The 27,914-nt window shown below is 41.2% G+C and overlaps 1 protein-coding gene across 1 annotated transcript; it reads left to right on the top strand.

The window, feature by feature from the left end:
* Positions 1 to 302: 302 nt before the first annotated feature.
* LOC135485616 (polypeptide N-acetylgalactosaminyltransferase 16-like) lies at positions 303 to 27,202 on the top strand. The gene is made up of 13 exons (XM_064767847.1): positions 303 to 625; positions 4,392 to 4,576; positions 9,108 to 9,206; positions 12,147 to 12,214; positions 16,461 to 16,526; positions 16,792 to 16,913; positions 20,520 to 20,692; positions 20,925 to 21,028; positions 21,483 to 21,702; positions 22,096 to 22,179; positions 22,434 to 22,560; positions 22,972 to 23,088; positions 26,079 to 27,202. The coding sequence occupies exons 1-13, from the start codon at positions 413 to 415 to the stop codon at positions 26,214 to 26,216; spliced, it is 1,716 nt and encodes a 571-aa protein (XP_064623917.1). The 5' UTR covers positions 303 to 412; the 3' UTR covers positions 26,217 to 27,202.
* Positions 27,203 to 27,914: the final 712 nt, after the last annotated feature.

The following is a 27,914-nucleotide window of genomic DNA, read 5'->3' as shown; positions in this document are numbered from 1 at the left end:
ACCGCGATAATGACAGTTCGGGACACCGGATTCGGATGGAAGTGTCTTTGTCGACGGAGACTCACTATCATCCAGTGTTTCATATTCCTCGCCTCTGTTTAATAACCAGCGGGCATCTTTCGCAATCTGTGAGATATTAATTGAGTTACGCCCATTGAGAAATTGCAATCACGAGCATAAAGCCGATGCAGGAGGCGTTCAGCATTGAAGAGGTTGCCGCCACGCGGCGTGAAAGCCGAGCAGACGATATATTGGTCACGTGCGCTAGCGCCTCGCAGTATCATCAAATGGCATGTGCTCGCTTGAAGAGGCGGGATTTCAAGGAAGGGAGCCGGACGTTAAGCTAGCCTTGCGTTAACTTGCTATCAGTATCAAGCCATTCCATGCATTCAATCGGATCTATGGATTTATCATGAAGTGCAAAAGGGTTCGAATTTTTGTGACATTAGTTGTGATCTGGAGTGTCGGGATTCTTCAGTACGTGTTTCATAGTCCGTCTGATGAGCAAAGTGCAACAGTTTTGCAGTTTCAGTCACGAATAAGCGCGACCCAGGATAAAAAGACAAAACTGGCGAATGCGAAGAGAAAGAATAAACTCACTGAAGCAAGAAGGGCAGTTCGAAAGGTAAGACGGCCGGGAAGGAACCCTTTGACTCAAAGTCCAGTCAGGATAACCAGACATTGAGACCAGAGATGTTTAAAAACCTTCTACTATATACGTAATCACTGGTGAGGAGAGCAGCGCTTTGAGTTGGTTTAATAAGCTTGAACCAATTAAATACTCATGACAAATATTCATATGTAGTGCCTTTCTAGGTTGCCCTCCCAAAGTGGGCAGATTCAGTAGTCTTATAGAGCGGGTGCCCTTAAGAAAGAGCCGGCACTCAGATGGTTTTTGGTTCTATAAAAATCCTTGACATTAACACATTTGGTATTTGTGGTCTTAACCTAGTTGTACAAGTACCTTCTCCAAGCAGAAGTGGCCGGCCTGAGAAAGACAGGGCCGCGTCCTTAGAAGTGTCGGTGGCGGCACCTAGTTTTTAGGGTCACATTACCAGTATTCATGATCTGGTGGGTGGGGTGGGGGGGGGGGGGGGGACCACCTGCCCCTCTTCACCTTCCCTGAATCCACCACTGGCAGAAGCAAGTGACGAGGCCACGTTGGCTTGAAAAGAGGCTCTTTGGGGAAGCGGAACATGCACCTTTCGTCCCAAAACATGCATGAAGACATGTTTTTCAGAGACAACTGGGTACAGTTCCCCCCTTTCACCCCTGCTAAACACACGGCCTGGTCTCATCACAACCATCATGAGGAGCCGCAATAGGGAAGTAACTGAAGTGGTAAACACATCATTATGGCAGATTTGTGGCAGATTTGCAGCACATCTATCATTTCAAGAGCACTTTTGATTTTGCCAGTCACAGGTTTGAATTAGTGGTTGGCATGAATAATTTCTAAAAATGCTGCCGCAACGTGACTTCAAGAGGGTTTGTAATGTATACAGATCAGACAAAGTTATGTACAAAAATATTTCAGTTGAAAATAGGTTACATTTTGACTATAAATTATCTAAAGGTATTTGAGAAGTGTATGTGCAATTTAATACTTAGCTCTGAAATCAAAATGGTCAAAGTAATTCTAATGACAACTGCAAAATGTAGTTGTGGCCAAAAGTAACCTACCTTTTCATACACAACAACCATGCAACGTTCTACTGAAGAGACTTATGTATGATATGGTTACTACATTTCTCAGCAAGGCAACTGAGTGTTTGATTTCAGACCAGACAAGAAACAAAAAAGTTATTATTCGTGATTGTCCTTTGTTAAGACAATTTGTGTCAATATATTGATGTTTAAAAAAATCATGTTGGGCACGTATCATCTTAGTACATGCCAGGTTTCCTTGTCCTTGTATGTCTTATTTTGCTTCACTATGGCCGTGTTAATTTCACATTTAGGTTTAAAATGTATATGACCTTTAAATATATCAATGGTTTAAATCATCCCCAAACACTGACAAGTTTCTTTTGTTTAGACATATCACTTGCTGCTGCTCAGCAGTTAAGTGATAAAGAGGACCACTTCATCGGCCACGCCAGCGCCAAAAGCGCCAAAACGGCATCGATTCCTGTCCCTAAAAACCCATTGTAAATTGCAGATTCACAGCCGTACAATGCCAACGACAAGACAATTATTGTAGCTTACTTATTCATGGGTCAATTGAAAAGCAATTCGAATAGTAAGCTCTGTACATAGCGGGATGTTCGAGCTGTCAGCTTGGCTACCTCTCTCTGTGTATGGCGTCATGAATTTTTGATACACTTTGTTGCCACTTTGCCAAGACCGACTCAGTTTTCCAGGGTTTTTTATCTTCCTGCTGAGGAAAGATGGTATTGTTCTTCGTTATAATAACTAACCCAACCAGTAAAAAAATCGATTATATTATGGGACACAATAGCTAATCAGGACACTTCCCCCCGAAAATAGAAAAAGTGTATTCATCATCACTGCATACAGAACCTCCCTTAGTGGACACCTCTCTGATGACGCCACCCTCTCTTTTGAGGACATTCTGTTTGGTCCCGAATTGGTTGTCTCAATTCAATTTGACCTCTCTATGAAGGAAACCTCTCTATGAAGAACAGTACTCGTCAGCCCCAAGGGTGTCCTCAATAGAGAGGTTCTACTCTTATAAAGAGCGGCATTGTTACCAAGATATTCTCTGCATAAAAAGGTGATAATGGCGACATTGGGAATTGGCTCCTTCGTTGTTGAATTGAATCGGTTAAGTGATCCAGCGAGTGATTAGGTAGCTGTGTCTGTCAATGCCAGCGATGATTGCTTACCGAATGGTTTTCATGTCGATCACGCGTCAATTGAAACGTGTCATATTTTTCCTTGTGCCGCAGCAAGTTCGGTGGTAATATTATACAAAATCTATTTGCCATTAAATCTTGTGATACACATCGGGTATTTATTCATGGCTGTCGCACGGTTTATTGGGTTGTCACAACGTCTGATTATAGGGGCGATGAAAAAGTAGAACATATCGGTGAATCATCTTTCACCTCTGGAGGAAGCAATCTCTGCCAATTGCCGTCCCATTATGAAGACAGATTTGATGGAGCGAGTCATTTCCATGTAAAATACTTCCCTTCCAACTTTGCGTGGGAACTACAGAGGACAAGTACTGCTGTTGGTGTCAAGTCTTCAGAAATATCCCCAACGTCAGCAGTGCGTGCATTGTTTTGAGAGATGTACCACCCCAGTCAAACTCCCCGCCTGACACCGTATCAGAGCGGATAGCCACGCCACTGCCGAATTGGCCAGTTTGAAGGGCGTAACTGCCCGATTCGGCGACAGCTCGCAGTTCTGGGAGCCTTGCCTTACTGGTATTGGCTTGGACCTTTTACCATCAATGCTTTAATACCAGGCTGTTATAGTATTCATGAGGTTTTGCACAAAGTATTGAAACAGTTTCTTAGATCTCTCTTCTTTTATGCTTCAAAAAACCTCATTCGAATGTGGTGTACAGTGATACGGTTAGTTGAATTGATTTTGTATTGTAAATCGGTCAGTATTCTCACTGATCTCCATCTCGAGTGTACTTCACATGATCTCTATGCATAGGTGAGGACCGGAGAGTAGCTGAGAGTAGGAATCGATTACAAGCTTGCTGCGTTCTCGGCAAATATGATGATATCAAATATGACCAGGCTTCCAATTCTAGCTTCTCAAGCGTGGAAGACTTTCCATAGTAGAATCTCTCTAGTAAGCCTTATCGCATGACACTACATTTAACACCAGTTTCGTTATGGAGCTTGTGACTCCGTTTAGAAGAGCAGTCCATCACAAGCATGCCCACTTTTGCTCATGCCGATCTACCGTCGTTGTGCGTGTATCCATCCTGTAAGGAGGATACTTTAGGGTTGACATTCACTGCCGGTGTAGAAGTTTAAAATGTCCTAGGATAAAATGTCCGGGAACAAAGGATTCTATTAAGCGCTTCAATCTCTGAGCTATTGACTGTCAGGGTCTCTATAGAACCATATTGCAGAATACAATAGGGCCCGACACTTTTTCCCGGGGGGACACTTTTTACTTTTACACCGGTAAGACGGCATGACTTTTGCTAAGGTTGTTATTTTGTCGCTCAAAGGATGAGGCGATCAAAGAAAAGCCACTTCTCTAAGATCACAAACAATGTGTCTGGCATCCACACTATTTCGATCACAGGTCCTACACCCGACCATATAGACAGCCCTGCCCCTGTGAAACTTGTTAGTCTAACTCGTGCAGCCCAGAGAGCCGTAATGGAAAAGAGGAGGAAGGGTACAATCAATCTGTTCAAAATATGATCTATTTTTTTGGCACTTTTATCTTTTCAGAGTTTGAGTCGTGATGTTGTGGAGCGCATGAACCAGGTGCCACCGTATTTCACCATTGACTCCAAGTTTTATATCGAGGAGACACAATCTGCTGGTGGCGATCCCTATCAGAGACATGCCTTCAACGTGGAAGCAAGTGATAATATTGACATCAATAGAGAAATCCCCGATACCAGAGAGGAGTTGTAAGTTGTCCTTCTTTCCATAAAATCCCTCATGGAACAAGTTACAATAGGTTTGAGAGAAAAAAGTACCTCCTGGAACTCCCTCCTGTCGACCCTGGCCCTGTCTTAAAAATTGTATTTATGCGATGGAACACGAAAAGAAGTTGTCATATTTTTTGTTATTGTATCAGACCGACGAATTCCGAATGCAGATGAAGAAGAAGAAGAAAAAGAAGAGGAACCTCTATCTTATTCCTTGTAGAAGCCAATATAAAATTACCTTCTATATCTGATCAGTCACGCGGAACAGTTACAAGACATTTTAGAGAAAAAATACCTCAGGCGATACCGAGCAACCACTTTCGAAAAATTGAATTGATTGATCGTGAAACCTGATGATGTATTGGGATGTCAATGAACATTGCCTGTGGTCAAACAACCTGGTAACATTAGCGGAGAATTACGGAAGAGTGCACAGGTAGAATGTGGGGAATCAATTTCCCATCTTAGTGAGAAACATGAGAACTTGAGTTGGCCTCGCTTGCCACCATGTACCATCTTGACCCTCAATGTATTACATACAACGCGCGTATGGGCGGAGGTAACGGAGGCAATACCGCTGGAAGTTCGGTATGGGGGCCCTAGCTCTTTCTCACAAAGTTGGGAAACTATCTCCAGAATGAGGTATGTTGGCGTGTAGGTGCATGCCACTGGATTACCATCTGTATCAGCAGAAGAGCAGGTTAAAGAGGTTGAATAGCGCCTCCAGAAGCAAGCAACAGCGCCACCCGTAGCAGAAATAAGCACTGCTTAGTGACGTCATGGTTTCCATATACGGCATCTCATTTGCATATTTTTACAACCTTATTTACTACGAGTTATAAATATGCCAGTAGCACGTGTATCATGCCGGGCGGCGCTGTCAGGTGTTTCAACTATGGGTTACATAATCGGCTACAAAGAGGCCAGTGTTCTAGTAAATGAAGTTAGCAATGATAGCGAAAGAATGTTAGTGTATGTTACGCAGTCAATAGCGATAGTTGTGAGTTGGAGAGAGGAGAAAATGGAGAGAATAGTAGTATGGATTTCGAGTCGCCGGTGGATTCTGGGCCGGTGGAGAGCCGCGAGGCCCCTGATCCGAACAGTACAGAAGAAATGGAGCAGCATATTATCCAAGACTTGTTTGACAACCATGACGACTCAAGATATTTGCCAGAATTGCCGGCAATGAACATGAGTGAAGAGGAGATGGGGCCATTCCAGCTAAGTGACCTAGCTGTCACTGCTCATGGCGAATGTCGGAGCCTCTAGAGACGCTGGTCTCGTCAGTACGCCAACGGCATTGAGGTGTTCCCCAAGGGTGGTGCAGACGCCAAGACGTGAGACTAACACCGGCGCGGTGACAGCTGTAGCAGATGGAGCCACGCCACTAACATTTTTCAAGCATCCGAATGGTACCTTACAGATCCGCAAGGGGCGCGTTACCGAAAATGTTGCAAAAATCAATAACGTGATCGTAAATATTGTCATATTTTTCAAGATGAGAGTATGTAAATGATACGCAAACTGTAAACCAATGAAAGGCCAGTATCTATTGAACCTTACAAGTAATTTGGGGGCCTTGAAACTCCTTATATTTATCAATGAAACCTTATTCCCGCCTAAGGTTTTGACCGGGCCGTCCAAAACTCCCCATTTTTTGGCGGGCCCTTTCCTTTAAGTGGCGTTTTATTGCTGGAGATCTTGTTTGATGTTAAAACATCTCTGAGCCCCCTGCAAGAATTCTCAACAACTCATATCTGTTGGTGGAATGTAATCTGGTACAGGTTGTCTCAGAAAAAAGGATGTCGCTGAAAAAAAGAGAATTTGCAAGTTGGTCCTGTTGGTGGTATGATGTTCAGTTTCGAGCACTCTAAAATAAGCATATAAGATTACTAACAGATTTTGACCGGGTTGTTTAAATCTCTCCATTTTTCCGTTTCTTGGTTGGTTTTCTTTGATTGAAATTTATAACGCTGTTTGCTAAACAGCTGAAAGATCTCTGTCACTATTATTCTCTCCCTATTTCTAGTTTGTGGACTCGTACGTGCCTTCACCTTGGTAATGTTGGTGCAGCGTGTGAGGTATTTTCCCCAGCGCATGATTGATACGACAAGTTATGTTTGTAATGACTAATTCACATACGATATGAGATATTAATGTTGTCCTGAGTTATTACTGAAGAGGGCAGAGGTCCAGCTTGGTTCAGAAGCAAACCAATAACTCATAGATATACTGCAGGATGAAAGGAGTGTTTGTTGATGTTGTTGGTTGCTGCAGGCAAGAGTATCAATGGAGCCGGATTAGACATGAAAGCAACTGTTACTCATATGCCCAGTAATAGGCCTGCTTCCCCTGCAGGTTGTTTTACTTTCCCACAAGTTGCTAAATATTTTAAGGTGCTGAGAAACTGGTGATTCACAGCTGACATTGCCTTTATAGGGTTAACATATAAAATCCAAGGATTTAACACCCATTTAAAATCGGAAGATGCTAATCTATGCTAAGGCTGTGTTACAGAATATATACGAGTATACTGTTGCTTCTTCATCACCTGTGAAGGAAGAGTTTTTTTCAACTGTATCAGTGCACGATGATTATTTTACAATCTCGGCAATTGGAAACCATCAACGTCGCTGGACACCTGCCCCTCTGAGGCGATAATGATCGCCCAAGTTATTCGCTTTAACTCCACTGGAAATATGCATGAATCTTAATTGCTTAAAGCTGAACCATCACTGATACACCCCAAGAACGTATCCCATAGATAATACGTAATAAAATATACTAACAAGAATACTCCAGCTAAGCTAAACTGAACGAATTTCATTTTAAGTCCCTTTCTCGATATTTTGTCTATATCTCCAGATGTGGCAATGTGTAATGTCACTTCCATGGCTATTGACTCAGGTTCAGAGCTTTTTATGTGCATCAATGGCGTCATTCTGTTGGCTGTTTGTTACTTTTCCGCACTCTACCTTTTACTCGTAAAAAGAAACCGAAAGCTGTCCGTTGACTAATTATCTACCGAGTAGACATAACGAGCCAATTAGTTAACTTTACACCTTTTTTGCCAAAGGAAATGAGTTCTTTCTGTACCATGCTCTAGAAAATATGTCTGGACTTTTTGCGAGACTTGCTTTCAGTTCACTTTCGCTCTTTGTTGTCTCCTAAAACTCTTTTAGACATATCACCACATAACCGTTTAAAGGGGTACGCATATTAACTGGTGGTACCGTTTATATTATGCATGGAAATTTCCTGAAACTTGATATTATAGTATTTTTATACCGGTCTGCACAACGGCAGTGCTGTAACTTATAATCATTACACCATTGGAAGTTTTCAAATTCAATTACAAATCTAAATTTTCAACGAACGTTGTGGGCCTTTAATGCTGCAATTTTCGGGTATAAATCTGCAGCCCCTTCTACAGCAACTCGGTCAATTCACTATAGCACTGGCCCGGCATTATTTCGATCTCGGGACAATCCTACTTTAGCTCAAGGAGAATAAACCCTCTTTTGATATTTGCTTACATTACATCGGGGAGGATAGAAGGCTTGTTCAGGTTATTCAAGTTCCTCCTAATCACTGATTTGTTTCATCGAACTGTTCTTCTGCAACATTGAAAATGGCCTGTGCGTACAAGGCTAGCTCCAGAAGCAACAAGCAAAACGTTAAAAATCTTCGGAGGAAAGATGAGTTCCCATAACATCGTCTCGATGTTATCACCATGTTCTGTCTGGCCGCTAAGCATTTGTTTATTATGAACAAAAATATTATTGATCCGCCAAGACTAATCACCAACCATTAAGATTCCTGCCTTGTTGGTTTCAGTAGATAGTTCCGGTGGTCTAAACGATAGGAAAAAGAAGATCATGATTTAATGAAGGTGCTATGCCTTTAGACAGACAGGAGAGACAGTTGCCACCTTTATCACCAGCCAAAATTATTTGGCCTACCATGTAAATATTTCATCCTTACACTAAGTAGTACACTGACTAACATCTCTGATGACGTCAGCAAACTCCAGGATTTTCAAATATTCTGATCTGATGTAGCGCTCTTGCCTCTTAGGGGACAGTTTGGGGGCTTCCATCCTGTACGTAGATCTTTAACGAAAAAGCTAGACTGTGCAATCTGGAGTGAGAATCCCAACTGGCACTGATACTCTCAACTGTTAAGAATACACAAACAAACAAAAACACTTGATAACGCAACTTCTGTTTGACTGTATCACTTATACGTTATACCTATAGTACTCAGAGAGGATCAAGAAAAGAAGCAAACTATCTGAGTTCGCTAACAAGCTGAATTCCTATGGTCAATTCTCTCAACCGTCTCAATCCTTTGGTTGTTGCTTAAAACATTGTGGCTTAGAGAAAGCTTTAAGAAAACCTGGGATACAAATATCAGTTGACGTTTTTCCATCGTCCAAGATTTTGTTTGAATGGCTTCTCGATGTTCAATGTGATATTTATTTACCCGGCGATCACTTTCACTTTTTCAGATGCCAGTCAAAGCAATATGAGGATGATCTCCCACAAACGAGTATCGTCATCACATTCCACAACGAAGCCAGATCGGCCCTGCTGCGGACAGTTACCAGGTAGGAGGCGTCTTCTTCTTTGGATTCACTCGATGTGTTGTCGAAGCACCTTTTCTGATCCAGTCAGTCGGTTACTAAAAAAAACCTGGGAGACTGTTCTCTGGAAAACAGGGAACAGACTCCAGCCTTTGAAATTGGCAATCACTTCATTTGAAGTTCTATTTGCTCCTAGCGAAAATGGTGATGTCTTGGTCAACCCTTAGCCACTCTCTGCTTCCTGCTATACTACTGAAGAATGCTTCACCAGATGAAATTGGCTGTCATGTCTGATGACCAGTGAATGAAAAGCTTCCCTCCTCGATGTCTGAGTTGCGCTCGTCCAGCATTGACAAGTCGATGAATTGCAGGATGTTATTACATTCTGCCCTACATCATGTCAAAATATGTGACGATATTGACCTGTCAGTATCTTAGCGGTCATCTCATTTGGAAGTTGTTGACTTTATTGGCCTGGGCTTGCTTGCCTGTTGTTGACCACGACATGCTTAAGCCTCCTCGAAAGTGTTCCGGCTTAAACGCATGACATTCATAGTCAAGATTGGGTAGTACAGGAGACCTGAGATTGGGGGTACAGAGTTCACCGAAATCTATATGTGTTGATAATTGTCTGAGGAGAAATATGGATGCCGGGCGCCTCCAACTACCAACTATTGGGGACAACCCGATAAAAACAGGTAGCCTGCACATGACCGTCTGTCGTGACATCATCAATCAACAGACTGATGAAGTTCCCAGCAGGATGTCAACACGCTGATTCAATTGATTAAAAACTAACTCTTCGTATTGTTTCTTAGGCACTCCTTCTGGTAAAAGTTAGATTCAAAGTATGTTTCATTAACATTTTTTTCCATTATTGAATGAAAGAAGAACAACTTTCCTCCCCCAGTAAAATCACCAGTGGTTGCATTCGCCAACGCATGAGATCATTCATCAAGTCGCTTCCAACTGCATGTTCTTCATTATCCGCAGAAATTGCCTGTTTGCGAACTCGCTAGTCAAATGGCTGCCTAGCCAAATTGTTGCATCTCTGTCTCTCTTGGGCAAAGTAAACTGTGTGAGTCATTCACTAAGTGATATTTGTCAAGATGGAATGAGGTTTTTTCGGATTTAAGAGACCACTTGTCTCTTTTGTAGTTCGATCCTCCATGAATCAGTCACTCTGTCTGGAATTTCAATCTGCCGATGGTGAAATTCTTCTTTTCTAAAGGGTGGGTTGAATTCTATTAATGAAGATGCATCGCGTTAGGATGTATCGGGATAAGCCGTACTTCAGGCTTTTCCAAAAAACTATTTAGGGACATCTATTTGATTTGACCCATCAGAGTGCACTCTGTAAGGGGATTAGCTGATAAATGGCACGCTAACAGTGAATTTGAAAGAGGATTGGGTAAAAGGGTTGACAAGGCAAGAGGGATGATTGAGAGATGGGACTTTGAAAATGGACAAGACCGGAAAAAGGCCAAGTTGCAAATGAGAAAAATGGGAAGTTTGAAGGGGGACTTGGGTAGTGGGGAAAGTAAAATTTGGAATAGAACTTTAGGCAAATGGATGAGGCCAAATTGAAAGGCGCCACTGAGATGCATATATAAATGTTGTGACCGCCTTGTTCTGATATAGTCAGTCGAAGTTGATGTTCAAACACGTGCTAACATTGATGTCATTAAGTACACAAGTCGATCGTCAGTATCGTCGTAATTAGAACCGTTTTAAATAAATTTGCATTCATCAAGCTTTTCAATTTCTTGAATGAAGTACCAATGCAATTAATGAACGCATTCAATGCCGGGGGCATGAAATCTTGTTTCACGGTGCATATCAATTCTCCATTTCCTGCAGAATTCGATACAGGTGCTGTATACCTAGCCATTGAGTTTTACGCTGATACAATAGTGTCTGGTTTCAAGGATGCTTCATGAAGGAGAACGGAGAGGTCCTTGTTGCCAAAACGTTTGTTTATTTGACTCTCGTCGCCATTAGAGTACCGAAACTAGTTTGTTCAGTCCAGTGCTTGTGTATTTCAAATTTCCTCGGAACGAATTTTTCAACTTAAAGCGATAATTGCAAATGTTTGTTGAAGATGCTGTGACTTACAAATGCAAATGGAAAAAAGGCAAATGGTTCAATAATTCTACTGTTCACTTGGATGGGTCATTTGCTTGCCCCAGCATGGCCTCAGTTGCCACAGTTCCTGAAATAGTTTTCATTCTCTTAGATGAATTTCTGTGCAAATTTAGAATTTCTGGTGTATTTACACAATTGATCCTATATCACACCTGCATAAATGTTAATCAACTTTTCATGAAATATTAAGATTATGACCACTCAACATGTTGACTCTTCACTTTACATGAAACTAATGAATTATTGTGAGTAATCTGACTCATCTGTAGACGTAGCTCCTTTAAATGGCATAACACATATTCATCACACTTGGATAAGATTTTTGCCGATATGTATGCACTCAAATATCCATATGCATTCACATTTCTTTCAGATGGAGCATTTATGCCATATAAAAAAAAAATCTCATCTTTTATCAATTCTGAAGAGGGACGTCGGCGTCTTTGGTGTGAATCGTGCACGACCACATCCCAACACTTATTAGAATTCATTCGTCTTGAGATGAATTTAGCGCAGTATAAGAAAATCTTAGACGCTGTGTCTGTGAATTTAAAAATGTTGGGTGGCTTTCATCCTGGACAGTTTTTCATTGGACTTGTTGGAGATTATGTCAATTTCTCCAAGAAATTATATTGTGACTTTCATTAAAGCTGATTTTAACACTCTTACAAAAATCTTGTTTTACTACTTCTACGATGTCTAATCAGGAGTTGTGAGCGCTTCACAGTTGAAATCTTACTGAACATCTGTTGTTTTCCCCCATATATACCTTTGTACATTGTTTTATCATTAAAAAGAATACTATACATATATTTCCAGTGTGATCAACAGGACACCTCCTCACCTCATCAAAGAGATCATCTTGGTGGATGACTTTAGTGACAATCGTAAGTTATTGACTGGTTTCCTGCCATTCCCCAGCCGCCCCACCGCCCCATTGCCAGCTCCCCTTAGCTCAGAATCCGAAATAGAGCTCTGTTCACCTCTGCTGCCCTCCGAGCTTAGCATGTCTACCATCTGTCCCTTTTCCAACGCAAGATAATTACATCCTGCGCTGCACATGTCTCTGTTCCTAAAAAATCATCCCAGAGGGAACTACATTTATATTGCCTACTTGGGTCCATGACCCTGGATGGTATTATAAAGAAAACCGATCAGAAAATGATAATAAAAATGGGAGAGTTTGCCAGCTGATCAGTATTCCCAGGCGGAATGAGCTTTCATTGACGAATCGTAGCAGTTGCTAAGTACCCCACAGGTCATTTTGGACTCCAATCAATGATCATGATATGTGTGACTCTGCGAGGTAATCATTGAAAAACATGGCTGTACCACTGTACCTCAAGATGTAGAGCCCAGGCGATAATTCATCCTTCCCTTCCAGTAACGACACCTTGGATACAATAGAATGTTGGGTGGGCAGCAATTCACCTCGTAGCCGATAATGATGTTTGTTATGGACAGCTGCTGGAGATGCAGATTAGTGAAGGCTAACAAACCGGCTAGACCAATAACAGGAAGGCCGTGATTGCTACAGTTCTGGTCAGATGGAACGTCTCCTGTTGAACACAACGTAACATTCTACAGTTGCGTCTATAGCTCAAGCATATTTTGAAACTGTGAAATTGATCGTCCTGCGAGCTTAACAAAAATGTGTATCTTTACTTCTGGGTGTTAATCCAGGAGAATGATTTATTGCATGATATGTCAAGTGTCAGCCAAGATCTCAGCAATCACTTTCGAGGATATCGTCACATCGTCTATAGGGAATTGATCATCTGTCTGCGTTGACAGACATATCGGTATCCAAATATATATTTCTGTCATTCTGTATCGCTTTTTCTGATAGATGAGAGTATTGACACCCTGTAGTACAGTAGTGGTAATACGGTTGTGATCCTGTGTGGTCTCGATTTATTCATCTTACTTGTTGATGAGTAAAGTTCTCACCAGTACCTGTTTCTTTGCACTGTGAGGTGTTGCAGGCAGGTAACTATTATTATGAATGAATACTTTTCATCTGTTTTTTACGAGATACAGAAAAAGAAAAACGAAAAAACCTGATAACCACGGATGCTAGTACAGCATGCTCCTGCCTCGTCTCTCATGCAATCACCAGAGGTAAACACACAAATAACATGGACAATATACATGTATATGAACATTACCAAGTACATGTACAAATTTGGAGATTGATATACCCTTCAACTTACTGGATTTACAAATTTTGAGCTAAAATTTGTCGATGTACTTAACCTAGGAAAACGTCTTCTGATTCCTCGTTCTGAAATCAGCTCTTTCTATCAATAAAAAGCTATCGATCCCCTCTCGATCAGATATGAACTCAAGCAGAATCCTGTTGCATTAGTGAAGAAAATTACCAAGATTTTTTTACTGGTCTGCCACTCAGAATCGGTATGAAAAGAAATCATAAGATACTGGTGATTTTGGAACCGATTCGATCGATTGATGCGGTATGACGACGCAATCTAATCTTGAGATAAAATAAGGGGCTTAGGGGTTGATGAAATTGCAATTGTAATCATGTTTTTATCGTGTTGGTAGGATAGCGATTCGTTCCGAGTGAACACGACGTGTTGCGAACGATATTGGAGACGATCCTCGAGGGTCTTGGGCTACAGCAATCATGTTTAGTGATATGATGGATATATTGCATTTTTCAAACAACAAAGCCACCAGTGGTAAAGAAACTACATTTTGTAAGATGGAAGTCCAGTTGCTTTTGGAATCGCAATTTATCATGGTTTTAGAGCAAGGGAAGACGATAAAATTGTAAGAGCTTGGGTCTTGGGATGTGATTTTCATGTTAACTAATTTATTGGCTTGTTTCGACAAAAAGCCTGCCGGGTTCCCAGTAATCTCTTATGGCATCAATGCTAGCGCAGTCCTTTTCACACAGAAGTTAGTCGAAATCGTCTGTTGGAAGTTTATAGAATATTGACATACCAGTATAGTTGTGTATAATTATCATCAGTTTAGTTGTGATCAAGACACATTCTTTTGTCGGTCTTTTGAATTCACATCCGAAACTTCAACACACAGGTCCATACTCTTCCATAGCCCAAATGATACCAAGAGTTTCAGAGCAATCAGTCAAGAATATGATTTCTGCAGACATTGAGTGAATTAGCATTTTGGACCACAATAATTGGTACATTAATCATGTTTATCACTCCATAGCTTCCCATGAAATATATTTCATTCGCTGAATTAACTAACAAGTTGGTTAGCTGTTGCAGGTTTGGTGCACTTCTGAACGATTGCCGAGTTCTTTACCGCTTAAGATAGTAATTCATAGATGAGCTATTTGTCAAACTGTCTGTATGAGTCTAATGATACACATTCCCTTAGTCACCAAGATCTATATCAGTCCGGACTGACAAATTTCTTACAGATTTTCTACCCAGATGCAAGCTTGAGATTTTATGGGAATTGGATGCATGTAAGATCATTATGATTGCCCAAATGCACCCTATTTGTAGTAAATCTCTCCTAAATAATGCGCGAGGATTATCGCGAATGACGGGGTCATAACGGGCGATGAATTGTTCATTTACCGTTACGGACTTCTTACATGATAATGCTGCTCCTTGTTAATCCATGAATACTATAATTAAGATCAGGGAAGATTATTCAGAAGCAAATTGATCCTCAGGGAGGGCGTTGTCATTATCTTTGTCTTCTTCTTCCATGTTCAACTTTCTTAACCGATTTCCAATTTGCAATATGGGTCATCGCTGTTTTGAGTTGATGCGTATCTCGATACGCCATTTATTTCACAAGTGTTGCTGTACATTGTCTTCAGACCACTGATGGCAGACAGCAGAGAGGCATTTTTCTGGTAAAAAAACAATAGTTTACATTGAACAAAACCTTAAAACCTTTTCAATTTCTTATTCCACATAGACGTTTTCAGTCTGAAACATTGCTGTCGTGGATATCTCTTAGATGAACTAAACAAAGATCGCAGTATTTTTGCATCATTAGCCAATCATCCATGCCTGCTCACATGCGATACCAAGTATCACCAAGTATCATTGCGCTGCATTTTAATATCTTGCATTAAAGGCCAACGCCGTTCTTAAATTCTAAGAAATATGTTATTGAATTTGAAAATGCCCAATTGCGTCAATATGTACTTAATCTAAATTTCAACATTGCTGTTGTGCAGACGGATATACAAATACTATGAATAACAAGTTTCAGCAAACTGTACTAAGGCATTGTGTGTACCTGCTTGTCTATTTTCCTGAGCCACAAGTAAATGCCAATGGCGTACCCATTGAACACTGCTGACTTTGTTGCTCTCATCAACTTCTTCACCATAGATTTTCATTTTAAAGCTCTTTCGATCTCTCCTCGGTAATAACAACTAATGATGTCTACGGAGGCAAATGACTAGCCTCAGACATCAATTATGGAAACTAGATCATTCTCTCTGATGGCGTTAGTTGATGGATAACATGACTTCCAGTCTATCCATTCAACATGTTGTGGTACAAGGAAGAAAAATATTGCGGTAGGAATTTTGAGATTAGAGAAATTGCCAATTAGTTTTTGGTTTGTGATTGCCTTGGGAGCAGAATATACACTTGTAGATCCAGCATTGCTACCAATTGCTGCCAAGAGCTAGATTACCTGAGAATTGTAAAAACCTTGTGATGATTCAGCAATTTTTTACCATGGTGCTCGATTATGCTATCTCCCCCATTACCAGATCTGTATACTGCGCTAAAAACTATTTAATGCAGAATCCATGCTGAGAGTAATTAGCAGAATCAGAGTGATTGATTGTAAGAAATGAATATTGTGTTTCCAATCTTTATCACTAAAGTTCTAATTAAGATAGTTTTGCCTCTCCATCGCACTAATTAGTCAGTTTTAGGTTATTTATATTCAAAGTTTGCCAGGATGATTGGATGGATTGGACCGAAATAGTTCTTTGAAGACTTTTAGCTCATCAGGTATTACAAAGGCGTTCTTATTGTAGGATTTCAAGTTCTAGCCAAAATGATGGTAAATAGGGGTTGGCCCTTCTCCTCTTTTGTCGCTGATCCAAGATACCATGTTTTCGAGATCTAATTCAACTTGTCTCGTCTTTCGACTTTTCAGCTGACGATGGATCAAGACTTAGCATTATCCCAAAGGTCAAGGTCATAAGGAACAGCAAGAGAGAAGGTCAGTGAAAAGAAGGTCGATCGTAAACAAGTGAGGAGTCCACGAATTTAGATTACAATCCATTTTACAAAAAAGTGGCGTTCAGATTTTTGCCTATTTCACACAGAATATGCAGCAGACAACGAAACGCCATGTTTCATCTGAAGATACGAAGCATAGAAAATGGTTAATTTGCCAGAATCGGTCAATGCTCGAACAGGAATGTGGTATTTGAAGCGAAATACTTTGTGCTTCCTTTTCCCTGAAGTCTTTGTTCCTATTGTAGGTTTGATAAGGTCAAGGGTGCGAGGTGCTGATGAGGCCACGGCAGAGGTTCTGACCTTTCTGGACAGTCACTGTGAGGCAAACACTGATTGGCTTCAACCACTGCTACAAAGAATTAAAGAGGTAACTGAAGATAATTTTCATATTTCTGTAAATATTGATGATCAAAGAGGGACTTTATTGCCAAAGGGTGGCAGTAATAATTAGCGCTAGAGTCTAATGCAATGGCTCATCAAAATGAGAAAATGCTAAGTGGATTGTAATAGACAAATTACAATCAGAATAAAGAAAAAACCCAATAGCAGTGAAGGCATCCGAATCATTAGGTAAGCTAATTCGTTTGGAGATTTGAGATTTTATGGGTCTCTCTCTATGGTCTCTTCATTCAATAGATTCTTATTTGATTTTAAATTTAGTAGGATCTCCTCCCATACTTATTACATTTCTGACTCTGGTTCATGTCATGCATCGCAACAGGATTCATGTCAATTTAATGAACCAATGTTTTGAGCAGTAATTCTTTATACTGTATGCTGGCATGTTGCTGGTAGATACTGCAAGCGTCTGGTAGCATTCCTTCAAGAAGACTTCCTAACGTTATCTTGCTAACTTACAAGCTCCTATATATTTGCCTCAAAATCATACCTAAATGGATTAGGAATACATGTACTTCTATTTGGTAAGCCAATTTGACCTGCAATAAAAAAGTGTTAGTGAGATGACGTCGGGGATAGGGGAGACATTTTCAGGAAGTCCTACCTCTACGAGGAATGCCCTCGAAAAATGTGGTGCTCATCCTCCAGGGTGAAGAAAAGAAGACACATACCACCCTGGCCTGATGCATTTCCCATATGATCCAGACATCTGGTAGCATTCATCATGAGGTGTGATGTGATGACTCAATTGTAACGAACTCACACCACGCACAGCTACTACAGAGCAAATAAATGCAAATTTTGTATGATGAGATGGGTTTCCTGTTAGAGGAAGGCAAATTTGATTTGGTTCCAATCTGGTTCACACTCCGAATAGCTAATGCTTCCCCTCCATATAGCGGTTGCCACTTTCTCGTTCAGTGTGATTAAATAGAGTTAGAAACACGGCATTGTGTCATGAAGATACGTCAGGAAAACATCATGCATATTCCATAAGGGGCTGAACTGAGAGGCCCTCCTGATCTGTGCTCCCATTTATTAAAAACAGGCTGATGAAAACTTTAAAGGTGTGTAAACATTGTTTACTGAGAAATATGAGCATTACGTAAGGAAGGCACTCAAGATCCCGACAGCTCTTCTCAGCTCCCATCTCAGCGTCCCAAAAAGCACCCTCTCAATAGACTGAACACGGTGGACTGAAGCATCACATGTTTTGGGTCCCAGCAGGCTGATCAGCATATCGCTGGTGCCGTAACCTATCGACTTGCGGCCCTATTGATTAAGGAGGTGGAGGGGTGACTGATCCCTTACACCCTGGGACACATCCGACCAAGATTAGCAAGATGTGGCAAAGATGAGGTCATCGAGCCATTAACCCTTTGATGTTTACGTGACTAGTGTTGTGAGAGCCATTGTGGTGCACTTATTTCGGTAAGCGTCCGCATCTTTAGCTGGGGAAGAGGAGTACATCAGGAATTCTCATGTTTCTCACTTTCATTGGACATGTTCCTTGCCTGGCAAACAGGAACAAGGAATCACGTGCCTCAGAGCTTTTACGATCTGGCAATTGAGTAAGGTGCCTTGCCAGGTTGTTTTAGGAGCCATGTGGATTTGTGGCTCGGACTCTCAGCTAGCAATCAAGACCTGCCTGGTTCGAACCCCACAGATGATGTGAGACTTTCGGAAGATCTCTTTGTTTGACTTGCCTGACTCCCCCCCAGGAGTGTACATGTATAAAATTGGTACCGGTCATAAATGCTCTGGTTGTAGCGCTGAATGAGCATCTCAGCGGATTTCTGTTGAAGGTTTCGGGATAGGCAGGGGATATAATAATAAAGTGTGATGACACCTCTACAGCAGTTGATATCAGACTAAGAACCCAAACTTAAAATTTGAACATTAGGTCACAAGCGCGGTGACTGCCAGCCTCTTGCTCGATCTTTCCTTGAAAGCTTTCTGTTGCCTCAGCACCTTAACTTAACATGCCACGCACCCGTTCAATAAGCTCTACTTTGAAAGCTGACATTTCAATTCCTCTCGGGTTCCCTTTCTTGTGTTTTACTTGTTTTGTTTGAGTGTCAGTTTGCGTAAAATGATCTTGGAATTGTTCGGGTCCATTAGGCTAAAAACTGGAATGAACTAGAGGAGTGTTGCATAGCATCAGTGATTTCATCTGAAAGCATCACCAGTTTGCAAATAGGAGCAGTCAGATGATGAGGTTACACTGTGACAATGTCATTAATCTTGGTTCTAGCGTCTGCATTCGTAATCTTCCTGAATCTTTGTTAAGTGAGTTAGAAACTGGAAAGTGTCATCGGAAGATCAGTTCCAGAGTCCGTGAATCAAAGTGATTGATAAGAATTCCAGTGCCGCGTCTCAGAGGGGCCGACACGTCCCTTGCTTTGAAACTGTTCCTGTGAAAACTCCTGGGCATCACCTCTTTTCCAGGGGCAAACACACTCTCATGTCTTCCTTTCCATTTGTCTAGATCTTAATTATACAATGATCACTACACAATTTAAAATCTCATCAGATAAAGTGAGAAACTCCATGTCAGGCCCATGGGTTCAATTTCATTCAAATTATATACTCATTTATTCAAACCTTGGGAATATGAGTTGGGCTGCGGTTCACTCTGAATTGCATGCAGGCATCAATAATGATCATTATTCTGTAGAATGCATTCCGTTGCTCATTTCGATACAACGATATCTTTTAAACATGTGACAGTAATCTATTTCTCGTTATTTTTTATGTGTTTGCTTCAATAAGCCATGGGGGCTAAACACTCATCAACTTCTCCCCTCTCCCTCTCCACTCGTAAGGGAAGTATTGGCACCGACTCTGATCAGATATTAAATGCCTTTGGAGTAGCAACGAGCTAAAGTGTCAGCTTATAAGGTTACTTGATTAGAAATTAATTAGTATCAGTCCAATTAGTGTTAATTATGGACCATCATCTGGGATTATCCAAGAGATTGGGAACCGTTCAAAGGATTCTAAAAATACAGCCTTGGAGGCTGCTGTGAATTACTAGAATGGCATTCAAAATGGGAATGGAAACTGGATGGCTGAACCATGTATTACTGCAGTATCAGTAATCTACTGCTGGTATTATGATATAATAATGTAAAATCATGATACATTGTCGTAATTTCAAAATTGATAGGCCAAATGTCGTAGAACAATAACCATAAATATGTCTAATCTCTCCCGTAAGGTTCGACACACATTAAGAGCTGATTATAATTAAGTTGCATTCTAATTTACATTTAAAAAAAGGGACCAGTGACATGGTAGTTACACTGAGCTTTGAGTTCAATATCCGGAGGTTGTTGTATCCTAGTGTTCTTGAGAAAAACACCTATATACATATGTGAACCTTTCTTTCATTGCTTTTTTCCACCTATAGGAGTATAAAGTTGATACCATGATCAACTTGGGAGGTAACTAGGGACTGAATCAGATCTTACCCAGGGCAATGGTACTTCTAGTTGCTTCATTTAATGAAGTCAGTGTTAGGCTCAGCCAGACTTCAATCTATTTGCTCATCCGTCCATATCTTTGCCTTCAGGACGCCCATGCCGTTGTCAGTCCAGTGATCGACGTCATTAACATGGATACCTTCCACTATCTGCCAGCATCACATGACCTTAGGGGAGGATTTGATTGGAGTTTACATTTTAAATGGGAACCGATGACGCTTCACCAGAGACAGATGAGACGAGATGCCACATCGCCCATTAAGTAAGAATATTTCACCCAAACAGAATTTACTTACAGCAATGAAAAAGTTGAGGAAACTTTCTTTATATTTACATGTACTCTTATGGTTTGTCCATAATGTCTTTGTTGGATAAGAACATTTGTTGGGATGCACAGCTCTATACTTTTGCCATGTTTTTATCCGATCTCGATGCTCGGTGGCACAGTGTGTGAAGATGGTATTAAAGCCGATGGTATCATACTTTAATTTCAGAACTCCTGTGATAGCCGGTGGACTGTTTTCAATCCGAAAGGACTGGTTCATCACCCTGGGCAAATATGACACTGAAATGGATATCTGGGGAGGGGAAAACTTCGGTGAGTCTTTACGATAAGAAATGCTAATTTTCGGATGAATTCAGGATTTCCCTTGTGGTTTAGAGAGATTCGTGAAGATGTCGAGATGTTGACTATCTTCTGGACCAATACATCACACTCCATCTGGTGTTCATACAATAAACTACATCTACCTGCCTCTGATGGTAAAAAATCGAATACTTAGATGCAAATTAATCGTCCATCATTAATAAGCCTATTGGAAACATTTCACAGCTTGGATGAACGACACATACTTAAGCTATAGACTGCTATACCAGATGATGGGAATGAAAAAATAAAAACAGTCGTTCATGATTTGAATACATGTTATAAGCTAAATTTCCTCTTGGAAAACGACGACACTTACATATCATGCAGTGAAACTTAGTTGCATCGTGGTTGCAAAAGATATGCCTGTAAAGTCCCAGCTGATGGAATGTAAATTTTGTTTCAGATTTGTCTTTTAGAGTTTGGATGTGTGGAGGGGAACTGGAGATTATGCCCTGTAGTCGAGTGGGCCACGTATTCAGAAAGAGACACCCGTACACGTTCCCGCTGGGAAATGCAAAAACGTATATCCGCAATACTCGAAGAACTGCTGAAGTGTGGATGGACGAATATAAACGATTTTTCTACAATGCACGCCCATCAGCCAAAAATAAACCTTACGGAGAGTAAGTTCTTGAAAATACTGTGGACGTTTCATAATATCTTGGCCAAAGTGACGAGCATAGAAAAGTGTCATGTTATAGACATCCTGAGATAAGTTTTTGCTCCTACCTCGTATACAAAAAATAACAGAATAATAAAAGAAATATCGAGAGGGGGAGTATATTGAAAGTCACTGGTTACGTCAGGATGGTTATAGAGAGACCTTTTAAGGAATATTTCACCATGATCTTTGCTGGTGCACAACAAGCATGTGAACTTCTACATTGTAATCATGAGTGGATCTCTGTCTTCTAAAGGCATGTATAATAATATTAGGAAAGCACATAAAAGGAGCTTTGCTGGTTTATAGCATTTGTTAATTCACGTGTAAAATCTTCCCTTTTATCAACATCTAGTGTTTCAGAGAGACAAAAACTCAGGGATTCATTAAAGTGCAAGTCATTCAAATGGTACTTGGATAACGTATATCCAGAACTGGAGTAAGTAGTCTACATGAACTCTTAGAAAATGAATCAGACAACATCCGCTTGGTTTTCCTAGTACAGTACTGTGTACTTGTATATCTGTCTCTCAACGGCATTGTTGTAGTATATCTAATTGCATATCCACAATTTGAAACTTTCAAATTCAATTAAAATTTTCAAATATTTAACGGCGAAGGTCTTTAAGACAAATACTATCGGGTCACTGTAACATGACGATTATTCTAAGCCGCAACCAATTTTTGTTTTAGAGTTCCAGAGCGCGATGAGATTGCCTCTGGGAAGCTGAGGCAGGGAGATTGGTGCATAGATACGCTGCATCAAGTCACCCCTGGAGAACCCGTGGTGCAGTACTGCAGCAAGCACAGCACTAGTCAGGTTTGTTGGATGGATGTACGGTTGTACCTTTAACATGCTTGGGAAGAATATTTAGTTCTACAGCTGTCCAGTAGATGGCAGTGCAATAGCTTTACCAGAAATGCCTGGCGTGAATCAACTTACATATATACTTACTTACTAATTTACTTACTACTTACTACTTAATGCCCTGGTTAATATATCTGAAATGTTTAGGACAACCCTAATAGCATCTTGACCACCAAGGTTTTGACACCTGGCTACATTTAAATGGGGTATAGACCGTGAGGTTCAGGATACCGGAATAGGTGACAGAATCCATCCCCGAGCATAGACATGCCTTGGGCCTTGCTTGGAATTGGTGGATGACATAGTCATGCCGTTGCTGTATCTATTCATTCAAATACATTCAATACTGATTCAATTTTGCAGGACTGGGTCCATTTGAAGTCTGGTCAGATGATGAGTAACCAGATGTGTTTGACTGCTGATCCGATAGAAACCCATAACCATATAATTCTTAACTTCTGCAACAAGGGCTCACAACAGGTTAGTACCGGCAAGTCAAACCGAATAAAATGGAGTGTTACTCGGCCCGACCAGCGAGTCAGCCAACATCGCCCAAGAAAATGCGCCTTCTCATTTCCTGTTTAAAAGTCTGGCGCAGGTCAGTAGCTAGACGCAAGGGCCCAACGCGCCGCGTAGCGGCAAAAAAGCGAAGCTGGCGAAACATTTATAACGGGTCACCGTCACTTATTATTGGACTTATAGCGCATTTACGGGGTTGCAACTATTTTGCTTTATAGTGTCACCAGGAAAGAAAAGCATGCGACCTAACGCCGATCTATTTGTATAAAGTGATAATTGGATGGTATATAGTAGGAAATATCAATAAAATAATCATTCCATTTCGTCTTTTGAGGGCATTTTTGACTGTAAAAAATATATGTGTACGTCACCGTAGTCTCGGCAATGATAATTTTATCAGAGCAGTCTCGCGCAAGTAGAAGTTCTTTACCTGTTAGTTCTTCACTTATTAGTCTCAACGTCTGGCGCAAAGCCAGACGTTTTCCATTACGATTTCACTACGATGTTTGACAAGAAGGAGCAGTGCGCGAGATATGCTAATGAGCAGACTTCCCTCGCTTGAGTTTCTGAAGAATGTTCCATATCGCGCTAAGCTCATCACTACTGATTATGACAGGCGTGCAACGGTAGGTATCTGCTCCCCAACTTCCACCCTAATACGGTACAATAAGTTACCATTTGATGGGAATGGGACAATGCCCTCACTGTGTATGGAGTCATAGGGATAAGAAGACATTATTCATTAGTGTTGGTACAAGTGATTTTGCCCAAAAAGCATGCGCATTCAAAAAACAAAATATGCAAGGTATCACGTACATGACCATGACGACGTGCAGAAAGTGCACTGGCCAGTGCATACCCTATGGCTATGTACTAGCAAACATGGTAAACATGAACAACATCATTATTCATCGGCAGTTCATTTTACTCCGAGCTTTTCCTGAAACATATAGCCATGATGATTAGGCCTACCATGACCAATAACATGCACTAGATCATGTAGATGTCAACAAGTTCACATGAACCGTATAATCCCGCATGGCGCATGTGGGGCATGCGTCTAAACCAAAGCCCCAAAATCACTTGTTTTGGTCTATTTCAGTTTCACTTGTGTTTCCCCCGTCTCCCAGTCCATAATACATTTACAGTTTACAATCCCCGATCATGGCCCAACAAAAGGTCATTGGTTGACTAAAGGAACACAACTGTTCAATGTATTTATAGTTGAATGCGATCAAACTACGTCTTTTCAATCGTGGATTGTAAATTTAACCCCATGGGCCTAGGGAAGGCCCTATAACAATACTTTCGAGACAGTTATTATCTCCGCTGCCTCCACCATGTTACACACAGTGCTCACTGCTGATTCTAAAATGCGCCACCTAGTCAAAACAGGACATATGTTCTTCTAGGAATAGATCTCTTTCCAATATTTCGTCATTCCACTATCGCCATCACCTCATCATACTTTCATTGACATTACAGGCACACATCCACAGAGCACTCTTCAAATCATCTACACAGTGGTTATCCAACTAGGATTATAAAGGTAATTTCTTAGCCCCGCACAGTGGGTTTCAGTCTTGATAAAGGGGCACTATCCAAGATAAAGTTACAAGAAGTAGTCAATAGGGGTCTCTCACCTCTCACTGTATGTCCACACTATTCACGCTTGTACGAGGAATACATTCAATGCTGAATCTAACAACACCCAGTGCCCTTACTCTGTATATTAGTCACTGGAAGATGGCCCATTTCACTCCTTCCTTCTACTTCACCTATAGTCTCATTGCAAACGCCTCAGTTCTATGATATCACATTCACTTTCAGCTGTCATGCAACGCAACAACTGTGCTATCTGCCATCGCACATCAACGAAGAAGTGCAGCCGCCCACATTCCACCTCACGTCTGTCCGACCAGCTGCAATCCTCGAGGACGCCCCACTGTACCACGATTTCATTACGATGTTTGACAAGAAGGAGCAGTGCGCGAGATAGGCTAATGAGCAGACTTCCCTCTCTTGAGTTTCGGAAGAATGTTCCATATCGCGCTAAGCTGACCACTGCTGACCATGACAGGCGTGCATTGGACTGGTACAGGTTGGAATTGAACATTGAATATGCTGGTGGTGACGCTTTCTGATGAGAAGTTGGTCGTGACTGATGCAGTATCCTTGGACTTGTCCACAGCATCGTTCAATCATTGCTCTCTGAGCTACCTTGATTCTGTACTTACCCAAATACTAAGACCAAACGCCTGTTGACTGTGCTTTAAGAGAGACTGGCGCCATGCCTAGAGATATGACTGACCCCTATTGGCAAATTTGTATGACTTTATCTTGCCTACCTAGCTGCTGCCTATAGTCTCCCTTTAACTGCGGAACACTTCAAAGTCGATAAAATGCCATGTTCCACCTTTTAATGTGTTCAGACCGCCATTTTCAAAATAATCAAGTCAGGACACTGCCTTCTAGTCTCATAATAAATTTTGCTTTCCTCAATAATAACATTTCTTCTTCTTCAATGCTTTCATCATTCCAAACTTCTCCTCCTCGGACTTTTACAGGGGTACAGTCATGGCAATCAAAACCCAAATACTGAGACCAAATGCCTGTTGACTGTGCTTTAAGAGAGACTGGCGCCATGCCTAGTCTCTCTTAAAGCACAGTCAACAGACACCAACCCCCTCAGACTCAGAAACCACAAACGCCCAACCCTTCCTGCTACCTTAATACTTCTGGATTCGGCCAACAGCACTATGACGTGATGTAGATGCATCAGTTACTTTGTGCGGGGAAAGGCATTGTATTGCTCATATGAAGTTTGCCATTGTTAATTCCCTTAGAGTACTTTTGGTCAGTCTGGTCATTTTGATTCAATTTCCATAAATGAGACACCCACATTATTTCTTAGTCCAGACTTCAATGTGATTCATTTCTTTAAATTTCAGCTCTGGAAGAAAGAGGCATCCAGTTTGATCCACATCAACACCGGTCTCTGTTTAGATCGGTCCTACCGCGGCCAGAGCCTCATCCTTGGCCGGTGCTCAAAGAAACAGACCCAAGTCTGGGGGATATTTGATAGTTGATGATTGTGATGGAGTAGGGATGAGCAGTTTCAGTGTCTGAAGTGAGATGGCAGCACTACAAAACTTTCATTCGTCACACTGTTGGTCCTTCCCACCAAGGTTGTTGCTCGGATATTGTGCACGAGATGCGCTAGGTGCAGATTCTGTTGAGTCTACCATCCAGCAAACTGACTATGTGTTTCTTCTAACATTGTTTTTTATAGGTAACAAAGCGCAAAAAAACCAACCCCAGTCTTCAATAACTTGAATCAAAAGCAACCTCCTGTCATTTGGTCATAGTGTTAGGACAACATGTGTCATTTTGTGTCCTGTGTGTTCCAGTGACGAAGAATCAGTACATTGACAATTAAATTTTCATATCCTAAATGGGGGGATGGGGATTGGCCTTTTTCGGGACACTGAGATGGACTCAAAAATGGCCCAATTTTCGGGATACACAGCCTTATAAGATCCATGAAAATTCAGGATGGCCAGGAAACTGCGTCAGGATTCGCTAAAGATCGTCTTGGGATCTGCCAAAAATTACCCCTCGAGAATTGGGTTGGGGCCTTTCTTATAACGGTACGTTGGGACAGGTACCCCCCTGAGTCCAATTGGAGATAATAAATGTCATTGTACACAATGATTTCGGAAATATATATGGAAATGTGTTTTATAATATATTAATCTTTGTTAAAATTGCCTCAAAGGCTATGTCATGGTGCCCACTCCATTGAATGTAAAGAGCAGTAGATTTCCGGTATCAATAGACCCGCCCGATCCTTTGTGGCTGGTAAAATTAAGGGGTCGAAGGAGTGCATTCAACCGCTATTTGTTTTAGAAATGATTCAGGCGAGTCTGTTGTGGCCCGTAACTGATGTATTATTCATTTGATTGGGCACCATAGATATGAATGTTTAACTTTAAAAATGTGTTTGATACTTTACATGCTTTACAAGCGCCTGTCAATACTCGAATTGTTGTAAATAAAATCAGCTATGCACAGATGTATCTCTCCTTTTCATTAATTCAAAATAAGAAGAACACAGTGCCTATTCAAATGGCAGGCTCAGACTGAAGCTTGCGTTAAACCTTTTGGGATACAACGATAGTTACTCCCGATATAAACTGACCATGGGACGTCACAACAGACTGTCCTGTTGGGAAGTATTCATCCCTATTTAAACCAAGCCCATCATATCTCAGTTCAGCTCCAATGAAGACAATGTCACTGGAGTCTGTCCTGTTGGGAACTACATGTAGGTAAATATCATAAGTGTTCAAAAGTTTGCACAAAACAGAACTTTTCTCATATTGGTCCAGTTTTCGACACCATCAAGGTGTTGATTCGCGCCTGGACGCTGTTTCCTATTATGTGGTGCTTCGCTTTTCAAACGACACCCCGAGGTTGTGCACACCATATGGTCCCACACCTCTAACAAGGCGGACACAACTGATGCTTGTCACGCCTAATCACGTATGTTTATGTCGCCTTTTGGCAATTTCCGTAATGTGGATGGAAGATCGATGAAAAAATATGTTTTTTATGTCGGTCTGATCGCTAAAAGTACAGTTCATGGTTGATATGGTCCAGGCGATTGAAACCAGGGTTTTGTCATCAATGTCCGTCTTGACTGTCCATGGGTTGGCCTAAAGCGAGGTTTAAAGTTCTTGTAAAGGCTAACGCTAAGAGGCATGTTTCACAACTCCTGTACGACG

The sequence above is a fragment of the Lineus longissimus genome, chromosome 3, assembly GCF_910592395.1.
Source record: "Lineus longissimus chromosome 3, tnLinLong1.2, whole genome shotgun sequence".
NCBI classification, from domain to species: Eukaryota; Metazoa; Nemertea; class Pilidiophora; order Heteronemertea; family Lineidae; genus Lineus; species Lineus longissimus.
Note: the sequence above shows the minus strand (reverse complement) of the source record. Positions and strands in the feature narration are given on the sequence as shown.